Raw genomic sequence first — 18,362 nt, forward strand, 5'->3', positions numbered from 1 at the left:
TTTCGGCAGCTGTGGGGAGAAAACGGGCTGAGATGGTCACATGGAGACTTTCCCTCACCCTTGCACATAATGAATTGCTCCAAAAACGGCCAGGAGACAATGGGCCAGGCGACCTTCCCATCCCCAAAATCCAATTTGTCAAGGGCAGAGAAAAAAGAGTGCAGAATCAAAGGTCTGGAGCTACCATTAATCCTCAGCATGTGGCTTTGTACCTCAGACAGCTCCGATATTTTAACTGACAAATCCACTGTATAATTTCTCCATAAATTCTCCCCTTTTTATTGTTCTTTTACAAACCCGTTTTTGGAAATCAGTCACTACTTTAAATCTACTTGGTTGCGTTATTTTGGGTTTATATACTTCAAAGCTCTTTATTATCTCCGTTTGGCTGCATTGTGTGTCCCTAGTTTAACAAAAGGAGCAGGAATGCTTGGAAGACTTGTTAACTTCTATTGACTCCCGGCGTGTGCCGGGTTGAGATCGGGCAGGTACCAGAACCACCAGAAAAATAGCAACAGCTTTCAAAATAACCACCATCTTATCATTTCACACTTGTGGTTTTCTTGTCACGAATTCAATCTGGACGTTTTCATTCAGCTGTGACATGGCACAACACAGACCTTCATAACTTTGAGTTTAAGTTGCCACAGTTTTAAGTTTGATCATTAAATTTCATCCAATTATTTATTTCAAATAAACCTTATTTTAAGATGATTCAAGTTTTTTTTGATTCCTCCTTTATTTAAGCAGGGAAGTGACGTTGAGACTGGCATCTCTTTTTCAAGTGAGCCCTGATATTTTAAGAGCATATTTTATATTTTACATTATTATATCATCACATGTTATAAACTTCCATTTTGTTTTCTTTTTATTGATACATTCAAAAACGAATCAATACATTAGGCAATAAACCATTTCATTTATGCCGTGTTTTTGTTAGCCTACTATTTGTATTAGATTACTGACTATTGGATGCTCAAATCCTCTGAATTAACTTTCAGTGTTTTACGTGGGAAAACTTCACTAGTTCTACTTATAAGCTACAATAGGCCTGCCTGTATTAGAAATACTAGTATATTAGGCTGAGTATAGGCCTACTCAGTATTTTGTACAGCCTAAATTCCATAGACGATGGAAAAAATGTATAGGCCTATCATTATTAGGCCTACTTAATTTCACGAAGTCAAGTTATGTGATCTCGAAGAAAGTGAAAGAAACCTTCCGTCGCTTTTTCACCACAGGTTTTAAAACTGCCCTTGATCATCTGTAGTGGAAGTCTCAACAGAGGGCGAGATAGTGAGAACAACAACCTGTGGGCGATAAATTCAGGCCATGAACATGACCTGCTAACCTCTGCCCTGGCGACTCTGGGATGACACTGCGCCATAATTGAGGGGGGGCAGCGATGTGGTCTCTCTCTAGCCACGTAAAGGTATCCCACTGCTCCATTCTGTAAGGCTTCCCTTCTCGCAGCTTCACGAGTCAACGAGCGTGAACGACACGCGAACAATTTCATCAATAGGCGTATGCAAAGTCCGGCTGTGCGGAGGGTTATTTATTAATGTTGCCATTTGTGACTGGTTCCCATCCACCCGAGAATAACGGGTCCGTCCTCCAAATCTCTCACACCAGTCGGGCCGATTCTCATTCTCATCCTGTGGCTCAACGTCGAAGTTCTCAAAGTGAAATTAATTATTCTCAGAGGGGGAACGGGAGACATTTCCTTTCTGTTTGCTAACCCTCGAAAAGTAAGGGTGAATCCCATTCCAATGCGCGCACTGAAGCACGGTGAACAGTCAAAGGCTCGGTGTCAGAAGTGAAAGCAGTGTTCGAAACAAATGGGATGGAAAATTAAATGAAATTAAATAGCTTGACCGTCGGTATTGTCCTCCTCTTTTTAAAAGACACATTAATTACATGGTCTCAGCTTTATTCGAGAACAGTATTGCGTAGTCAATCACAATATTCCACAAAACCTTACTTACTCTCTTAACGAACTTCGCATCTCTTTAATGATTTAAAATAACGGCCATTGAAGAATTGGAACTTGAGTGGAGGGAGACGTTTTTATAGGATTTGGCCTATTTCGCTTTGCCCGGGTCCTCCAGATTAGAGTGCCAGCACTTCAATTTTACAATCCCATCGTAATGTGGGGTTTTGATTTAACATGTTGGCCCTTAATGAGCCATGAATGTAGAGGGATAACCAGTGTGTAAAGCTGCGCGGTTACGGGGACCAATGCCCCACCAGGGAACTCAATTCATGCTCCTTAACTACCCGAGAGTGCCAAGGGTTCAACACACATTCTTCTGGACCGGTTACAATACCGTTTCAGTCCCACCGGGCTCCCAGGAAAAATAAGTAGACCATAAACTTAGCTCGGGCCTTTTCAAATGACCAAATCATTGTTCCATTTAAATTTAGCCTGGTAGGTCATTTTTTTTCTCCCATGTATGTGTTGGGTAGAGGGGGTAGCATTGCATTTTACGCACAATGATTGTTATATTTTGTTATTTAACCTTTATTTAGATTGTCTCTTTGATGTGTATTGCGTATTGCATTTTCATTGTGATAAAGTTGGAAAGTGGGAAAAGTGCAAAGACAAGACAAAGTTTCATACTTCATATCTTCATCAGTGTCACATTATTGGCCCCATGTTCTGCTAACTGACATAAAGACATTTTGTGAAATATGGTGGCATTCTGATACTTTTCATTTATAGTGTAGCAGAGTTGTCACGAGGGGTGTCACGCACCACACAAATCTGAGGGGGCACAATTAAAGCATGTGAGGATGGCTGGGAGGTGGTTCGAACGGGGGCTAGGCCACTTCCATGAAGTGGCAAATTTAGCATTTTTCAAACACCTGAAACACACTTTTCCTGCAATCTATAGCTATAATTATTATGCTTAATTCTTCTTCATATCTAACCATATCTCTTGAGAAAATAAATATGGTTATCTGCATCTCTGCTAAAATTTGGGTAAAATATTGAAATCTGCTTCACAGCTTTCATTCAACAGCTTTCAATTAACAACTTTTTTTTGTTCAGAACATTTAGTAATTGGTTACTTTTCCAAAGTCTACCAACCTTGGGAACCTATCTGGGCTAGCTACGGCCAACTTCATAAAAGTGCTAGGTGGCTAGTAGTATTATATATATATATATATATATATATATATATATATATATATATACACAGTACCAGTCAAAAGTTTGGACACACCTACTCATCCGAGGGTTTTTCTTTCTTTTTACTATTTTCTACATTGTAGAATAATACTGAAGACATCAAAAATATGAAATAACATATGGAATCATGTACAACCAAAAAAGTGCTAAACAAATGAAAATATATTTTATATTTCAGATTCTTCAAAGTAGCCACATCTTGCCTTGATGACAGCTTTGCACACTCTTGGCATTCTCTCAACCAGCTTCATGAGGAAGTCACCTGGAATGCATTTCAATTAACATGTGTGCTTTGTTATAAGTTAAATAGTGGAATTTCTTTCCTTCTTAATGTGTTTGAGCCAATCAGTTGTGTTGTGACAAGGTAGGGTTGGTATACAGAAGATAGCCCTATTTAGTAAAAGACCAAGTCCATATTATGGCAAGAACAGCTCAAATAAGCGAAGAGAAATGACAGTCCATCATTACTTTAAGACATGAAGGTCAGTCAATGGGGAAAATTTCAAGAACTTTGAAAGTTTCTTCAAGTGCAGTCACAAAAACCATCTAGCACTCTGATGAAACTGGATCTAGTGAGCACTGCCACAGGAAAGGAACACCCAGAGTTCCCTCTGCTGCAGAGTTTACCAGCCTCAGAAATTGCAGCCCAAATAAATGTTCACAGAGTTCAAGTAACAGACACATCTCAACATCAACTGTTCAGAGGAGATTCACATAGATCAGGCCTTCATGGTTGAATTGCTGCAAAGAAACAACTACTAAAGGACACCAATAAGAAGAAGAGACTTGCTTTGGCCAAGAAACACATGTAATGGACATTAGGCCAGTGGAAATCTGTCCTCTGGTCTGATGAGTCCAAATTTGAGATGTTTGGTTCCAACTGCCGTGTCTTTATGAGACACAGAGTAGATAAACGGATGATCTCCGCATGTGTGGTACTCACCGTGAAGCATGGAGGAGGAGGTATGAGGGTGTGGGGGTGCTTTACTGGTGACACTGTCAGTGATTTATTTAGAATTCAAGGCACACTTAACCATCATGGCTACCGCAGCACTCTACAGCAATACGCCATCCCATCTGGTTTGTGCTTAGTGGGACTATAATTTGTTTTTCAATTGGACAATGACCCAACACACCTCCAGGATGTGTAAGGGCTATTTGACCAAGAAGGAGAGTGATGGAGGCCGTCATTGTAAATAATAATTTGTTCTTCACTGACTTGACTAGTTAAATAAAGGTTAAATAAAAATAAATAAATAAAAATGGAGTTCTGCATCAGATGACCTGGCCTCCACAATCACCCGACCTCAACCAAATTGAGATGGTTTGGGATGAGTTTGACTGCAGAGTGAAAAAAAAGCAGCCATAAAGTGCTCAGCATATGCGGGAACTCCTTCAGGACTGTTGGAAAAGCATTCCAGGTGAAGCTGCTTGAGAGAATGCCAAGAGTGTGCAAAGCTGTCATCAAGGCAAAAGGTGACTACTTTGCACAATTTAAAATATAAAATGTATTTTGATTTGTTTAAAACTTTTTTGGTTACTACATGATTCCATATATGTTATTTCATAGTTTTGATGTCTTTACTTTTATTTTACAATAAAAACCCTTGAATGAGAAGTTGTGTCCAAGTTGTGTCCAAACTTTTAACTTGTACTGTATATATATATATATTTGTCATGTTTACAGGACAAATCTAAGGGGGCACATTCTCCTGTGGCCCCTATGGGTAGGACACCTCTGGCATGGACTATAGCCAGGTCCACTTGGGAACAAGTGCATTTTCATAAAGAGAAACGTATTTCCCTTCGTAATTTCACACCTCAGGCATAGCCTATGCCTTTTAATGATAATGTTACCATGATTATGTTTTTCACTTTTAGGAAATTCCACAGGCTTTATTTAAATTTGCTTTGCCATCTAAAACTTGGAAAATGTATGCTGCACAAAAATGGTGGACAGATAGGGGATGCGGGTGGGACATACTGACTCGTTTGAATAGTAGGCCTAATTATGCTTGTATGGGAGTCCCACCAGATGACATGATAGGGATTCTAACCCAGACTAATATTCAAAATCGCATTAAAGAGTGGCGAAATAAGTGGCAACTGATTCGACGCTGATCATGCGTGCTCTCATTTTTAAACGCCCTTTTTAGAGGGCCGCTCCATTTCAGTATTCAGTCCTCAACAAAGTCAGCGCCGGGTTTTGAACCAAATTTCCCTGACTTTAACTCACTTGTCTCGGTTGAGGAGACCCGGATAATGGGGTGAAAAGTTGTTTGAATTGAAAATTTGTTTCGGTGTACCTTATAAATTCATACCCTTTCTCACTCGACCGCCTCAGAATGAAACTGTCACTCTATTCGATTTTCTCTGCCGTCGAGCGCATTTAGTACGAGCTCTGTTTGTGAAGTTCATTCCTCGGCAAACGTATTCAGGGAGGGCTCCAGATGAATAGTTCGGCGTGTCAGCCGCCCCTAATGGGGATTAAGGCACTTAAAACATATTCAGAAAGTGACAGAAATTCACAGGTTTCAAAGAAGTCAAACCTTTGTCCTTCCGGCACACTCATAGCTTTATGTTCAGGGTATAATTATGAAACGTTATGGAATTTTTTGAATGTTTTGTGTGGAATAGCCTGTAGCCTATGTTGCGCATGCACATTTTTCGCTGGATGCATGATATGTTACGTGTCTTAACATTGGCTGCTTATCAAAAGTAGGACTAAAGCGCATTCATTTAAAAAAAAGTTGCACTCACTTGCTGCTGTCTGCGAATTTAAAAATAACACCACTAATTATATTAGGAAAATAATATGTATATTTTCAGCATGTTCTTATTGGGGAAATAATAAAGGCTCTCAATGAAGGTATAGAGGAAGTCAAAATAATATGATATATTCTTGGAATTGTAAATCAACAAGGAACGTGCGTTTGAGTAGCCTACAGACATTATGTTATTATTGTATTCTCATAGGCCTAAATGTTAGTTTACTTTCCATAGGCCTACATTTGACTGATTTGACTGACATTCATTTCTTAATTTATCGTACAAGGACTATTAACAACCGTTTTTATGTTGTGTCCTGTCAAGCGTATGGTCTAAAATAATTAATGAATAGAAAATTAATCGAGTCTATTGTTAAGACATAATTTGGGGAGAAATATGAGTATTTACAAAAAATATAAGTGGGATCTTTATTTTTCCACTCACAATGAGAACGCTCTTCCTTGCTCGAGTAACAACTAGGCTACATTTCGAAAAACGTCAATATAGCCTACCTTTGCCCTATTAAATGGATTAGGTCTACATGGGATGTTATATATTTCAGTTGAACATGCACGTGTCAATATAAAGGGTGTAACAAGGTCTAAAGTAAGGCCTAAAGTATTTATTCTACTTCAGAGACATTCGATTAATATCAAAGTGCTTTTGCTTTTATTTTTCTATTTTTCAGACATTTCTCAAAGCCGGTCAAATTCAGGGGACTTTATTCCAAGAGCATGATTTATAGGCCTATAACAAAGTTAGTGCTGGAAATTTGCATACGTATAGGCTACTTCAATTTACTAGATTTAGTCTACTTTTTCATTGCCATTCTACACAATAACTGGTTGTTAGTGGAGTAATATTTATTTTATGCTATTTCTACTGAACAAAACTATAAAGGCAACATGCAACAATTTCAAAGATTTTACTGAGTTTCAGTTCATATAAGGAAATCAGTCAATTTAAATAAATTCATTAGGCCCTAATCTATGGATTTCACATGAATGGGAATACAGATATGCATCTGTTCACAGATACCTTTAAAAAAAAGTAGGGGTGTGGATCAGAAAACCAGTCAGTATCTGGTGTGACCGCTTCATGCAGTGCTACACAGCTCCTTCGCATGGAGTTGATCAGGTTGTTGATTGTGGCTTGTGGAATGGTGTCCCATTCCACTTCAATAGCTGTGCGAAGTTGCTGGATATTGGCGGGAACTGGAACAAGCTGTCGTACGCTATCATCATATTAAACGTCAACCCAGAGCATCTCAAATATGCTCAATGGGTGACATGTCTGGTGAGTATGCACGCCATGGAAGCAGGAATTGTGTTCAGATCCTTGCAGCATGTGGCAGTGCATTATCATGGTGAAACATATGAGGTGATGGAGATGGATGAATGGCACGCCATTGGGCCTCAGGATCTCGTCATGGTATCTCTGTGCGTTCAAATTGCCATCGATAAAATGCAATTGTGTTCGTTATCTGTAGCTTATTCCTGCCCAAACCATATCCCCACCACCAATGACATCATCAAACCGCTCTCTCACACGACGCCATACACGTGGTCTGAGGTTGTGAGACAGGTTGGATGTACTGCCAAATTCTCTAAAACGACGTTGGTTTATGGTAGAAAAAATAGCATTCAAATCTCTGGCAACAGCTCTGGTGGACATTCCTACAGTCAAGCATGCTCCCTCAAAACTTGAGGCATCTGTGGCAATGTGTTGTGTGACAAAACTGCACATTTTTGAGTGGCCTTATATGGTCCCCAGCACAAGGTGCACCTGTGAAATTATCAGTTTCTTGATATGCCACACCTATCAGGTGGATGGAATATCTTGGCAATGGAGAAATGCTCACTAACAGATATGTCAACATATTTGTGCACAACATTTTTGAGAAATAAGCTTTTTGTGCGTATGGAAAATGTCTGGGATCTTTTATTTCAGGTCATAAATCATGGGACCAACACTTTACATGTCGCGTTTATATTTTTGTTCAGTATATATGCTGAATGTTTAATATGTTCGATTTTCAGCAGACGATGGAATGTGCTTGACAGAACCATGGCTAGTTCCCGATTGTGCCAGCGCCACATCAACGTATCTCGACGCAGAGGTCACTCGCAGGCCTATGGCTCTTTCTTATATCTTAATTATATTGATGATACACTGCATCCCATCATATTGATGAAGGCTATTTTTCGCCGTTTTTCTATTTCACAATGCACATTAAGGAGCGAAGAAAATGTAATCTAATGATATGAATCAAGGCCAATCAGAGTGGAGAGAACGTCTGTCTGGCTCTCTTCCTCATTAGAGCGCGGGATTGACAGTTCTAGGTTCAACTATAATCTCCTGTGCGCTTCTACCGAGAAACAACGAGAGAGTGAGAGAGAGTCCTGTATACTGGCTATTAATTGCGCCTGTGTTTCGGGTGGGATGAGCTTGTGGAAATGATGACCAAGGGACATAGGCGGCTATTGATTAATTCGATATATGCCTACATCTATCTCTTGGATGCTCCTGAATCATCCGGATAATTGCTGCATTAAAATGATTTGAGCTGGATTGGAACCTATAGCCTACACATAGCCTACGTTCGTATTTTACAAATGCATTTGCGTATTAATGTAGGCCCAGGAGGTTTTTATTTGTACTTGACTACATATTAAGTAACATACCCCCGACTGTGAAATTGTATTTACAAAAATATAAATACAATTAGACCCTCCCTAAGTGATCCAAAAATGCTACATCTTTTCGTTCCCGATTACAAGTCACTACATTCACACATGGTGTCCTGAAATACATCACTTTGAGAGAACAAAGCGAAGTATCGATTGATCTCAGCTACCACCGGCCTTGTTCTTCAGATAATTGGTATATTTTTTATCTAATGTATATTTTTCTTTAGAGAAACAGAATCAGAGAGGTGCATTGAGAGGCAAATGCTATATATTAAAAGAGATGTTCTTCTATACCCATAGGCCTGGAAATCTGCTCCATACTTTTTCACCTTCTCAAAAAATCTTCCTCTTAACATTTGACTTTTGTAGTTTACCTAAAATCATGGCAAAATACTCTTTATTCTCAACAAACAGCAGCAACTGTTATTTTCCTTCACTCCCACATTGATATGTTATAGGCTTCAAGGAATGGCAATGTCAAAACACTCCCTGTCAATGTAGGCTTGTATCAAAACCAGCAATGGGTCTCTCCGTTTATCTTGAACACAACTAATAGTAGGTGAGTGAGTACTTCCAGATCCACTGATGCTATAATTCAATAACACAAAAGACCCCAGGTGCATTCGCATATATGACTAGAATCATGATGCTATTCTGATATAGTACTACCGGTGTTCTCATCTCAGTTGTGTTGTATTTGAGTGGATTGGTGTTGCATGACCTTTAGATGCTCCGATCTGCCTCATGTCCTCTGTGCTGTTGGTCCTCTCCATCATGGGACCCTAACTGTGTTTGGCACGTGCTGACGAGACCCAATCGCTCCCGATCAGTGGTAGATGGAAAAGGTGAGGATATGGATGGAATGGGGACATGGAACGCCTATGTGCCATCGCTTCGCTGCAAGACTGAAGCTGTATGATGGCCCCTCGAGAGGATGTCAGGGCGAAGGACCCCTCGGGTGACTCTCTTCACTCATCCTTCACTTTACCTCTCCTTCACTCTCTTGTTGCTCTATCGCACCCTGCCTCTCCACACGCTCGTACGACCCATAGGCCTAGTGTGCAGAGCAAGGACCACCTCATATATTCAATGTGAGTGGGAGAGCGAGTGAGAATTTGTGTAACATGGAATGTGTGTAATTTAACCTCTCCATGGTACCATATCGATTGTGGTTTTCATTGTGCCTTAGGGGGATGTCACAAAAGCTTATATGGAAATGCATTTCAGGATAACATTTCCTATGATTCATTGTGCACAAAAACATTATGTAGCCTAATAACTAAACCAAACCAGACAATGTAATGAATTAAACACCAGGAATTGAATGCAGAGAGCTTTATTTGCTGCTTGTTGAGTAGCTGTGTAAGGCACACAGAGTTTCTGAATATGTGGTTCAAAGGCACATCACAAGAGCTGAAGGGTACTGCTTGACTAGGTTGCAGGGTCATTCATGGTCTCATGTCTTGGTCAAAGGTCAGAGACCAGACATGAGCCGTCAGTGCAAAGCTCCAGGGGCGTGAGGGGTTAAGGGGTGAGAGGAGGTCACATGGTCATTTACGCCTATTCCTCGTCCGAGTCGTCGGCAGCGCCAGAGATTATGTAGGTTTGCTCCTTTGTGTCGCTTTCCAGTGTTTCATCCTCCGATTTAACTGTTCTAAGGGAAATAAAAAAATTACCTGGTTGAATAAGTTTCTTTACAAAAGACACGGTGTGAAGAATTTTCATTGTGTTAAACATTCTGACCTAACAATGTTCTGTCCTAACAATGGTCAATACTCCTACAATACTCACATTATTGTTTAAGTGCAGGTTACTTTTACCTGATGAGCACCGTCCTCCTCTCCGTCATCTCCACTGCCTGTTCCTCGTGGGAGTACTCCATGGAGGCGCCGTACCCATAATCACCTGCACCTTTTCCCATGCCTCCACCATTGCCTCCAGGACCCATGGCTCCAGCACCCATGCCTTTAGCACCATTGGCTACAGCACCAATTCCTCCACCATCCATACCTCCACCCATTCCTCCAGCTCCTAGGCCTCCAGCACCCACACCTCCAGCACCCACGCCTTTGGCCCCAATTCCTCCAGCTCCCATTCCTCCACCAATGCTTCCAGCTCCACCCCTGCCTCCTGCACCCATGCCTCCAGCTCCCATCCCTCCAGCACCCATTCCACCTAAGCTTCCAGCGCCACCCATTCCTCCACCCATTCCTCCACCACTGCCTCCAGGTCCAATGCCTCCAGCCATGCCCACACTCATCCCAGCACTCATGGAGCTTGAGCTGCTACTCATTATGGACATGGTCCCAACCATGGTTGTGAGTCGCAAGTCCTCACCCTCAATCAGCTTCCTATGGAAACAGAGAAAAGTCGTATCAATGGATCAGAATCAAGAATATATGACATTACCACAAATTTGCTCTTCTAAAGGTTATTTACATGCTCTGTATGATCCTATCTAAATCCATTGCACTAAACCTCACCTGTAAGTTGTGATCTCAATCTCCAGAGCCATCTTCATGTTCAGAAGGTCCTGGTATTCACGCAGGTGCAGAGCGATTTTAGACTTGGTGGATTTCAGTTCCTCCTTCAGGGCCTCAATTCTTGCCTGTGACGTCAAAAGAGCCAGCTTGAGTTTGCACCTTAGTAGGCTACAGATGAAAGGTTCAACACCAACCTTTCATATGTACCCTACTTGGATTTGAACTGTGTACAATCAATTCAGATATTTAATGGTTGAGTTCTGTAGTAAACCGGACTGAGGTAAGGTTCATGAATAACTGGACCCTCCCACCTTCTGATCGAACGTGCTCACCTGAAGGTCCTCCAGCTCTTTCTTGTACTTTTCCTGTGCTTCACGAATTTGTGCCTCCAGAGCCTCATTCTTGGTCTTCAAAGCTTCCAGGCCACGCTCTTTGTTTAGGATCTTCAAAGGTTAGGAAAAATACAATACAAATGTCTTTTTCATTCATATTTTGATTGAGGAAAATATCCATTGCCATTGGCTACAACTCTTATTTGGATATAGACTCAATAATAATAGTAAATGTGTCACATTTTACAATCATGTAGGAATATCTTTATCAAATAGCCTAACTTACATCCTTCTTGGCGCCAGCAACTTCTTCCCTGACACTTCGAACTATATCCACATGTTTCGTCGTCTTGTTGTTCAGGTCTTCAAATTTACTTTTATACCAGGAATCCATTTCCTATAACATATAGGGGCCATGAAACACATATTCTGAGGTCATGAAACACATTCACACCTTGAAATGAATGACTGCTGTATGTATACACTCCAGTTAATTATAAATAGGCCTACCTGTAAATTTTTTGCCGCAATTTCGTCATACTGAGCTTGGATTTGTTTGAGAGCGCCTGAGATGTCGGGGAGGTCATAAGCGCTCTGGGCTGAGGAGTGGGCAGCATATATCATTTTCAGTAGCTCTTCAATTTCCTGAGAAAGAAAAAAGGTTCAATTAAATGGTTAAAGGGGACGGTAGGTAGCCTAGTGGTTAGATCATTGGACTAGTAACCGAAAGGTTGCTAGATCAAATCCCCGAGCTGACAAGGTAAAAATCTGTTGTTCTGCCTCTGAACAAGGCAGTTAACCCACTGTTCCTAGGCCGTCATTGTAAATAAGAATTTGTTCTTAACTGACTTGCCTCGTTAAATAAAAAAGATGATGTAGGCCTACACAGTAAAATCGCAAGAGTTAATTAAACTCTTTACAGATTGGATTTGTTTAGAAAAAAAATGTGTGTTTATTATCAATGTACATGCAAAAACACATATTGAAACAATATAAAAAATAAAAAAAACTGCCTGCAACAGAGCATGTTGGGAAATATGACAATGAGGCCCCTCCCACATCTGTGGAAAACTCCATAGATTTAACTCCCTTTCTCTGGTTACTCTTAATGGAGTTAAAAGTACTCCATCCCAATAAACTCCAGTTATCGACACAGGAAGCATATCACTCTCTTGAGGGTTAAGATAACTCCTAAGAGTAAATTTACCCCCCCCCCCCCCCCCTCCTTGATTTACTGTTTATCATTTTGTCCATTAGCTAGAGTTGGTATAGTTCGGTCCAAATCAATCAGTGCGCGCTATAATGCGACCTACCGCTTTGTGCACCCTCTGAAGGAATTCAATCTCCACCTCCAACTGCTCAAGCTGTTTCTCCAGGGCGATGCGCTGAGAGGTGGCTCTGTCCACATCCTGAAAACCATATAGCGGCACACAATGGCGTCAATGGCACGTTGATGTTTATTAGGCAATTTTGGCTAACAGTGATTAAACAGCCTCTCACCGGACGGAATGCTTCGATCTCCATCTCAGCCCGCCTCCTCAGCTCAACTGCCTCCTCGTATTTGACTTTGGTTATCTCCAGTTGACCTGCCATGGCCTCTTTGCCAGCTAAGGCTTGGTCCTGCAAACCAAAACACATATTAACCTGTGCTATAAAGGTAACAAGCCGATAATAACTTATTGGCTGTGTCAGCAGTGTCACCATATTGGACTCATTCCAATTCTCCCTCTCCTCCTCTGTGTGTGTGTTTTCTGTTTTCTGCAAGGTAAACAATAAAAAAGGTGACAGTGATGACGTGTGGGTTAAGTCATTCAGTCTCACCCGCTGCATTCTCATCTGATCTGCAATCTTCTTCAGATCTCTCAGCTGATCCTCATAGAGTTTGCGCAGGCCCGACGGCTTCACGAACCGGTTCTGGATGCCGTCAATCTCCATCTCCAACAACTTGTTCTGCTGCTCCAGGGACCGAACCTTTTAAGAGAATGACAATGGCAGGGTATAAATAATCATCAAATTCACCAGGGCCCCTCACTTGAATATGCTCGCTGCCCAAATACGTGGGAATAATGAGCGACTCCGTCTCCACAGCCAGAAGGCTGCATGCCTGTATGGCACACTCAAGCAAGCGTAGTCTAATTAGACAAATTCCATCAAATAAACATTGTTCCTCTACTTATGGGCGGCAGAATATCGCATAGATGTTAAAGAATATTGGCTGTGGCACTGAGGCAATGTATCCGGCCAGAACCCACACACAATAGCACATCCATGTGTGAAGAACAGCTATGTATAGGCTATGGCTTACTAGAAAGTTGGCTATCTCTAATATGAAAGGCACAAAAACAGCAAGTTCATCCCCATATGTTGTGTCAATTAGTCTGTGCGCCTTGTGTGTGAGCAAAGCGTGGTGAGTGCTTACCTTCTCAATGTAAACAGCAAGTCTGTCGTTCAATACGACCATCTCCTGCCGCTCACCACTGCGCGTGCTGAGGAATACTTTGTTCTCGGCAGCAGATGCGTCCAGGTCCACCGGGGCCCCGTTGCCATAGCCCACACATGCCAATGTTCCCACATTCCCGCTAAAACGACAGACAGTTCAACACTCACCGCTTGACCTGGAGATAACTGACATCACTTTGTTATTCTGTGAACGTCAAGACATAACGTCAACATTAAATGTTATTGCCACTTGCATGTCATATCAGAGCCACATGGTTGATCGATGGCTTGTCACAATCTTTTATTAATTTCCAGGTGCCACATTTGTTCCTACTCTGATGTCAGATGCAAAACAATGTTTTGGCTTGGCTGAAGACGTCTTTATCCATCCGCTAATACTGGACTAGTAAAGGCCAGTGCACTACTTTTTGTGATAAAAAAACAAAACAATACAATACAATACAGTAATGGACATTGACATTAAGTAGTTTGTAAAGATGGTAAATTAATACTTCACAAAAAGTGGTTGTTTTCCATGTTATTTTCTATTTGTTTGTGTATTTCCCATAACTTTACACCTTTTTATGTAAATGTTTGATGAATAGGGTTTTGTTCTTTATTGATTCCATTAGAATGACAATTGCAGAGAAAGGGTCAGGGCAACAACTCTAACACTTCCAACTATTGAATCCTGCAAAATACTTTTCTTAATTATACATTTTAAACATTTTATTTTATTTTTTTAATTTTTTTTTACAAACCGTAATTTATAGATTTTTAAAATTCAGATTTTTCAGGGGGTGCTGCAGCACCCACAAATCCCACAGCTATGGCCTACAGCTGTTACAAATTAAAATACTTCGTTTGAATAAAATGTATGTTGTTCTCATGGATGTGAGCTGTTTTGCTGTTTTTGAAATGTATTGAATTTAGTCTCTTCCAGTGTTTAGACCTACCTACTTATTTATTTATTGATCCTTAAAACCTAAAATTCACAATTAAATAAAGAGTTGTAAATTATTTAGATGCTAGTCCTGTAGGCTAATAGTTATGTGGAAAATTGACACAGGCCTTACTTTTTGACAACTAAAAGTTTCTCTATTCGTTTTAATCAACTGATGCCTTCGACTTGCATCAAAAATACATTCAGAAATAGGCTGGTGCTGCACAATAAGAAACAATTACAACTGTGGTTTGTATAAGAGAGGGAGAGGTGGTGGATTATAAATTGTCTGTGGTTCCACTATCTAAGAGTTCATTTGCTTGATGGTGTTTTTAATTGCTTGATAACAATAAAGGTCGCCTATCAACTCTGAAAGACAGGCTTGTCTCCAGCGCAATTAGACGGGAAAATGTATTTCACAGAGTGAAGGAGAATTCGATGTGTTATGTCTTTCAGGAAGAAGTCTTTGAGTCATCTGCCAGTAAGGAGACAAAGTGGCTTATAGCCTCAGAAGAGCAGTAAGAGGAGGGGAGGTACATACACTGTTGACAGCAACATATCATCTATCTTGTACTGTAATAACTGCCTGTGTTTTGGTGGTAATGTAACAACTCGCTTTCTGTAAATTCACAAATAGAATACTTGTGGTGTATCAGCAGTGTGTAATCTCGCACTCTCTCTTTAAGATGTTACCTATATTTTATCAGCTGTATCTATATAACCTCTATTACCCACTACTATGCCAAACCGAACCATACTGTGCCTTACTGGGCTTGAACATTTGAGTAAAGCCACAGATTGGACAATGAATCAGATATTTCACAGGATGTGTAAATGTGTAGCATCCGGTCGGCGTTTCCACTCACTACCAAATATGGTGATGAAAGGGAAAGGGGAATACCTAGTCAGTTGTACAACTGAATGCCATCAACTGAAATGTGTCCACATTTAACCTAGCCCCTCTGAATCAGAGAGGTGCGGGGGTTCTGCCTTAATCGACATCCATGTCTTTGGCACCCGGGGAACAGTGGGTTAAACTGCCTTGCTCAGGGTTAGAACGACAGATTTTTACCTTGTCAGCTCGGGGATTGGATCCAGCAACCTTTCGGTTACTGGCCCGACGCTCTAACCACTTTTTTTTGACATTCTACAAATTTTCTCCTCAATGAAACATTTGATCTTATTGCAGTTTTCTGTTTCCAAAACTAGAACCTGTAACAAGTGGACCACGTTTTGTAGACTTTATCCTTTGGCCAAGTTTGTAAAAATGACATTGTTTAGAAGGAGTGCATGGGCCAATTGAGTTACAGTATTGCACATAAGCACTTCAGAGAGTAGGCGTTCCCTGAAATATGCAAATAAATGCTAAAAATGCACCAGTAGGATCTCGCTAGCTCATGCTTGACTCTGCCCACCTCCTTGCTTGTTCTGCCCACTATGATTAATTTGCTCCCATTGGAAACGGCAGGCTCTGGTCTATCTTGGGTTAGTTATAAAGATCTTTGGTATAGCCCTAGCAACTATGGTGGATGCAGAACCAGGCCAGCTCAGTACAGCTCAGTTTGGCTTAGTAATGTGAAAAGGCTATTAGTGTACTTGGTGTACAGGGTGGAGTGAGCATCTTACCCAGCCATGCGGGCGTTACGTGAGGTGGAGACGGTCCTTCTTCCCATGGTCTGGGCCTGCATACTGCTGGCTCCGGCACTGCGCGAGTAGCTGGCTGACTGGTGGCGGTTAACTCTCCGGGTCGGGGATGGGCTGGACACCCTAACCTGGTAGGAGGATGAGCTGCCGCTGTCCTCAAAGTGGCGTCGGTAGGACGAAATCCTCTCAGGGCTGCGACTCATGTTGGCGGCTGCTCGGGTTTGCCTTTGTCTGCGTTCTCTGGAGGTGGTCAGTCTTCACCTATGGGACCTCTGCTGCTTTTGATGTGCACTAGCTCCATCGCCTGAGACTCTTTATAGTCCACACGGCCTGGCTTAGCCCAGCCCAAAGGCATGGCCGGCCCAACCCAACACATGAGCCAAGACCTCTGGAATCTCTAACCTCAGCACCACAGTGGGCCAGACCTGCCATGACATTCAGACATCTGCCAGCACCCTGCGAGGAGCTGAATTAGGGGCTATGGAACAGAAAGGCAGATAGAACAGAGGCAGCGCTAGCAGGGCCCATTAGGCAGTAGGTGCGTCCAACAGCAGATCACTGATGTAATCTGCTCCGATGGGGCAGGGGGGCTTTAATTGCATGCAGAGCACAGGGCCAGGGGGTGACCCGATGAGGTCAGGGTGGCTTCAGAGGGACAGGACAAGGGGCTGGCTGAGATTTGACATAAATTAGTACTTATTAGTCTGGTCTGTTTTTTTTTAAACATGAAATAAAGGATATGCAGGAAGAAAAAAGAAAGAAAATGGAATTAACTGCTTGATAGAGAATCAGGGAAAATGAAGAAGCAGGGGGGTTGGTCTGAAGTTCATGCTTGATGTGGCAGAAGGATGTGAATGGAGTAAACGATAGTCTGGTTTGGACAGGGAGTAGCTCCTACTACAACACCTATTAGGCCACTCAGCCGGCCAGGGCGTCAGCAAATAGACATGGTCCTGACAAGATACTGCCTTGATCCTAAACCCTAACTGACCACTAACAAACAAAACCCCCCAAACATACTCACAAGAATAGACAGTAAGTACACACTGTACATACAGCATCAATATGTGTATTCCCTATTACTACCTATGCACCACTGAAGTCAGGCTTCTCGAATGAGCTACACTAGGCCAGCACTGTATATAGAAGATAGCAAGCCTTCTGCTGGCCTACGTGCTATACTCAGGATATTATTGTTCCCGCCCATTATTTTCTTGAGCCACTGCCAAAATCATAAAACTGTCAAAAATGGTGACACTTTATTTTACAGTGTTATTACTATGATAATTATTGTACATACAGTGTAGGTAATGAATACTAATTGTTATACTGTACATATAGCAGTAAAACAATTCACGATAAAGGGGCCATCTCTCAGCTGTTTACCAAAACAGTGGCGTAGTGTAGGCTTTGTTGTTGTTTGAACTGCAGATTGCCCCTTTAAGTACAGCGAAACAATGGGTATTGATTGACAAGAATAATCACATATTAAAGTGTTACCTCAAATACAGACTCTTGTCCTATAGGCCTTTTGCCTGATCTGAAAAACTCAAACTTTGTGTGAGGGTGTCAACACTTTTACGAGAGATTCACTGAATTTTCCATTGGTAAGATTCTTTCCATTTACCTCAGAGCTTGCAAGCGTGTGGGATGTGGAGGAGTCTGCTCTCCATATCTCAGTGATGAGAACAGAAGCTAAGTATGCCCACCAGCGCAGTTCAACATCTAATCAAACTCTGACATCACTCATCCATAACATACTCGCTCCATTGCACAAGGGTGCACAGTGCCGGAGCCATATATAGAGAGATATACAGTGCCTTCAGAAAGTATTCACACCCCTTTACTTTTTCCACATTTTGTTGTATT

The 18,362-nt window shown here is 41.5% G+C and overlaps 1 protein-coding gene across 2 annotated transcripts; it reads right to left on the minus strand.

Moving 5' to 3' along the window:
* Nucleotides 1-9,972: 9,972 nt before the first annotated feature.
* Nucleotides 9,973-16,784, minus strand: zgc:172323 (Filament_head and Filament domain-containing protein). Of its 2 annotated transcripts, none has more exons than XM_021596357.2 (11): nucleotides 16,476-16,784; nucleotides 13,887-14,046; nucleotides 13,289-13,438; nucleotides 12,968-13,087; nucleotides 12,781-12,876; nucleotides 11,978-12,112; nucleotides 11,754-11,864; nucleotides 11,468-11,578; nucleotides 11,136-11,260; nucleotides 10,473-11,003; nucleotides 9,973-10,301 (listed from the first exon to the last, which is right to left on the minus strand). In XM_021596357.2, exons 1-11 carry the CDS (start codon nucleotides 16,694-16,696, stop codon nucleotides 10,298-10,300), a joined length of 1,764 nt encoding a protein of 587 aa, XP_021452032.2. In that variant the 5' UTR covers nucleotides 16,697-16,784; the 3' UTR covers nucleotides 9,973-10,297. The 2 variants fall into 2 exon arrangements, with proteins under 2 accessions (XP_021452032.2, XP_021452024.2); XM_021596349.2 differs by having other exon boundaries at nucleotides 9,973-10,306.
* Between the last annotated feature and the right edge of the window lie 1,578 nt (nucleotides 16,785-18,362).

Source organism: Oncorhynchus mykiss, chromosome 3 (assembly GCF_013265735.2).
Source record: "Oncorhynchus mykiss isolate Arlee chromosome 3, USDA_OmykA_1.1, whole genome shotgun sequence".
In the NCBI taxonomy this organism is placed as follows: Eukaryota; Metazoa; Chordata; class Actinopteri; order Salmoniformes; family Salmonidae; genus Oncorhynchus; species Oncorhynchus mykiss.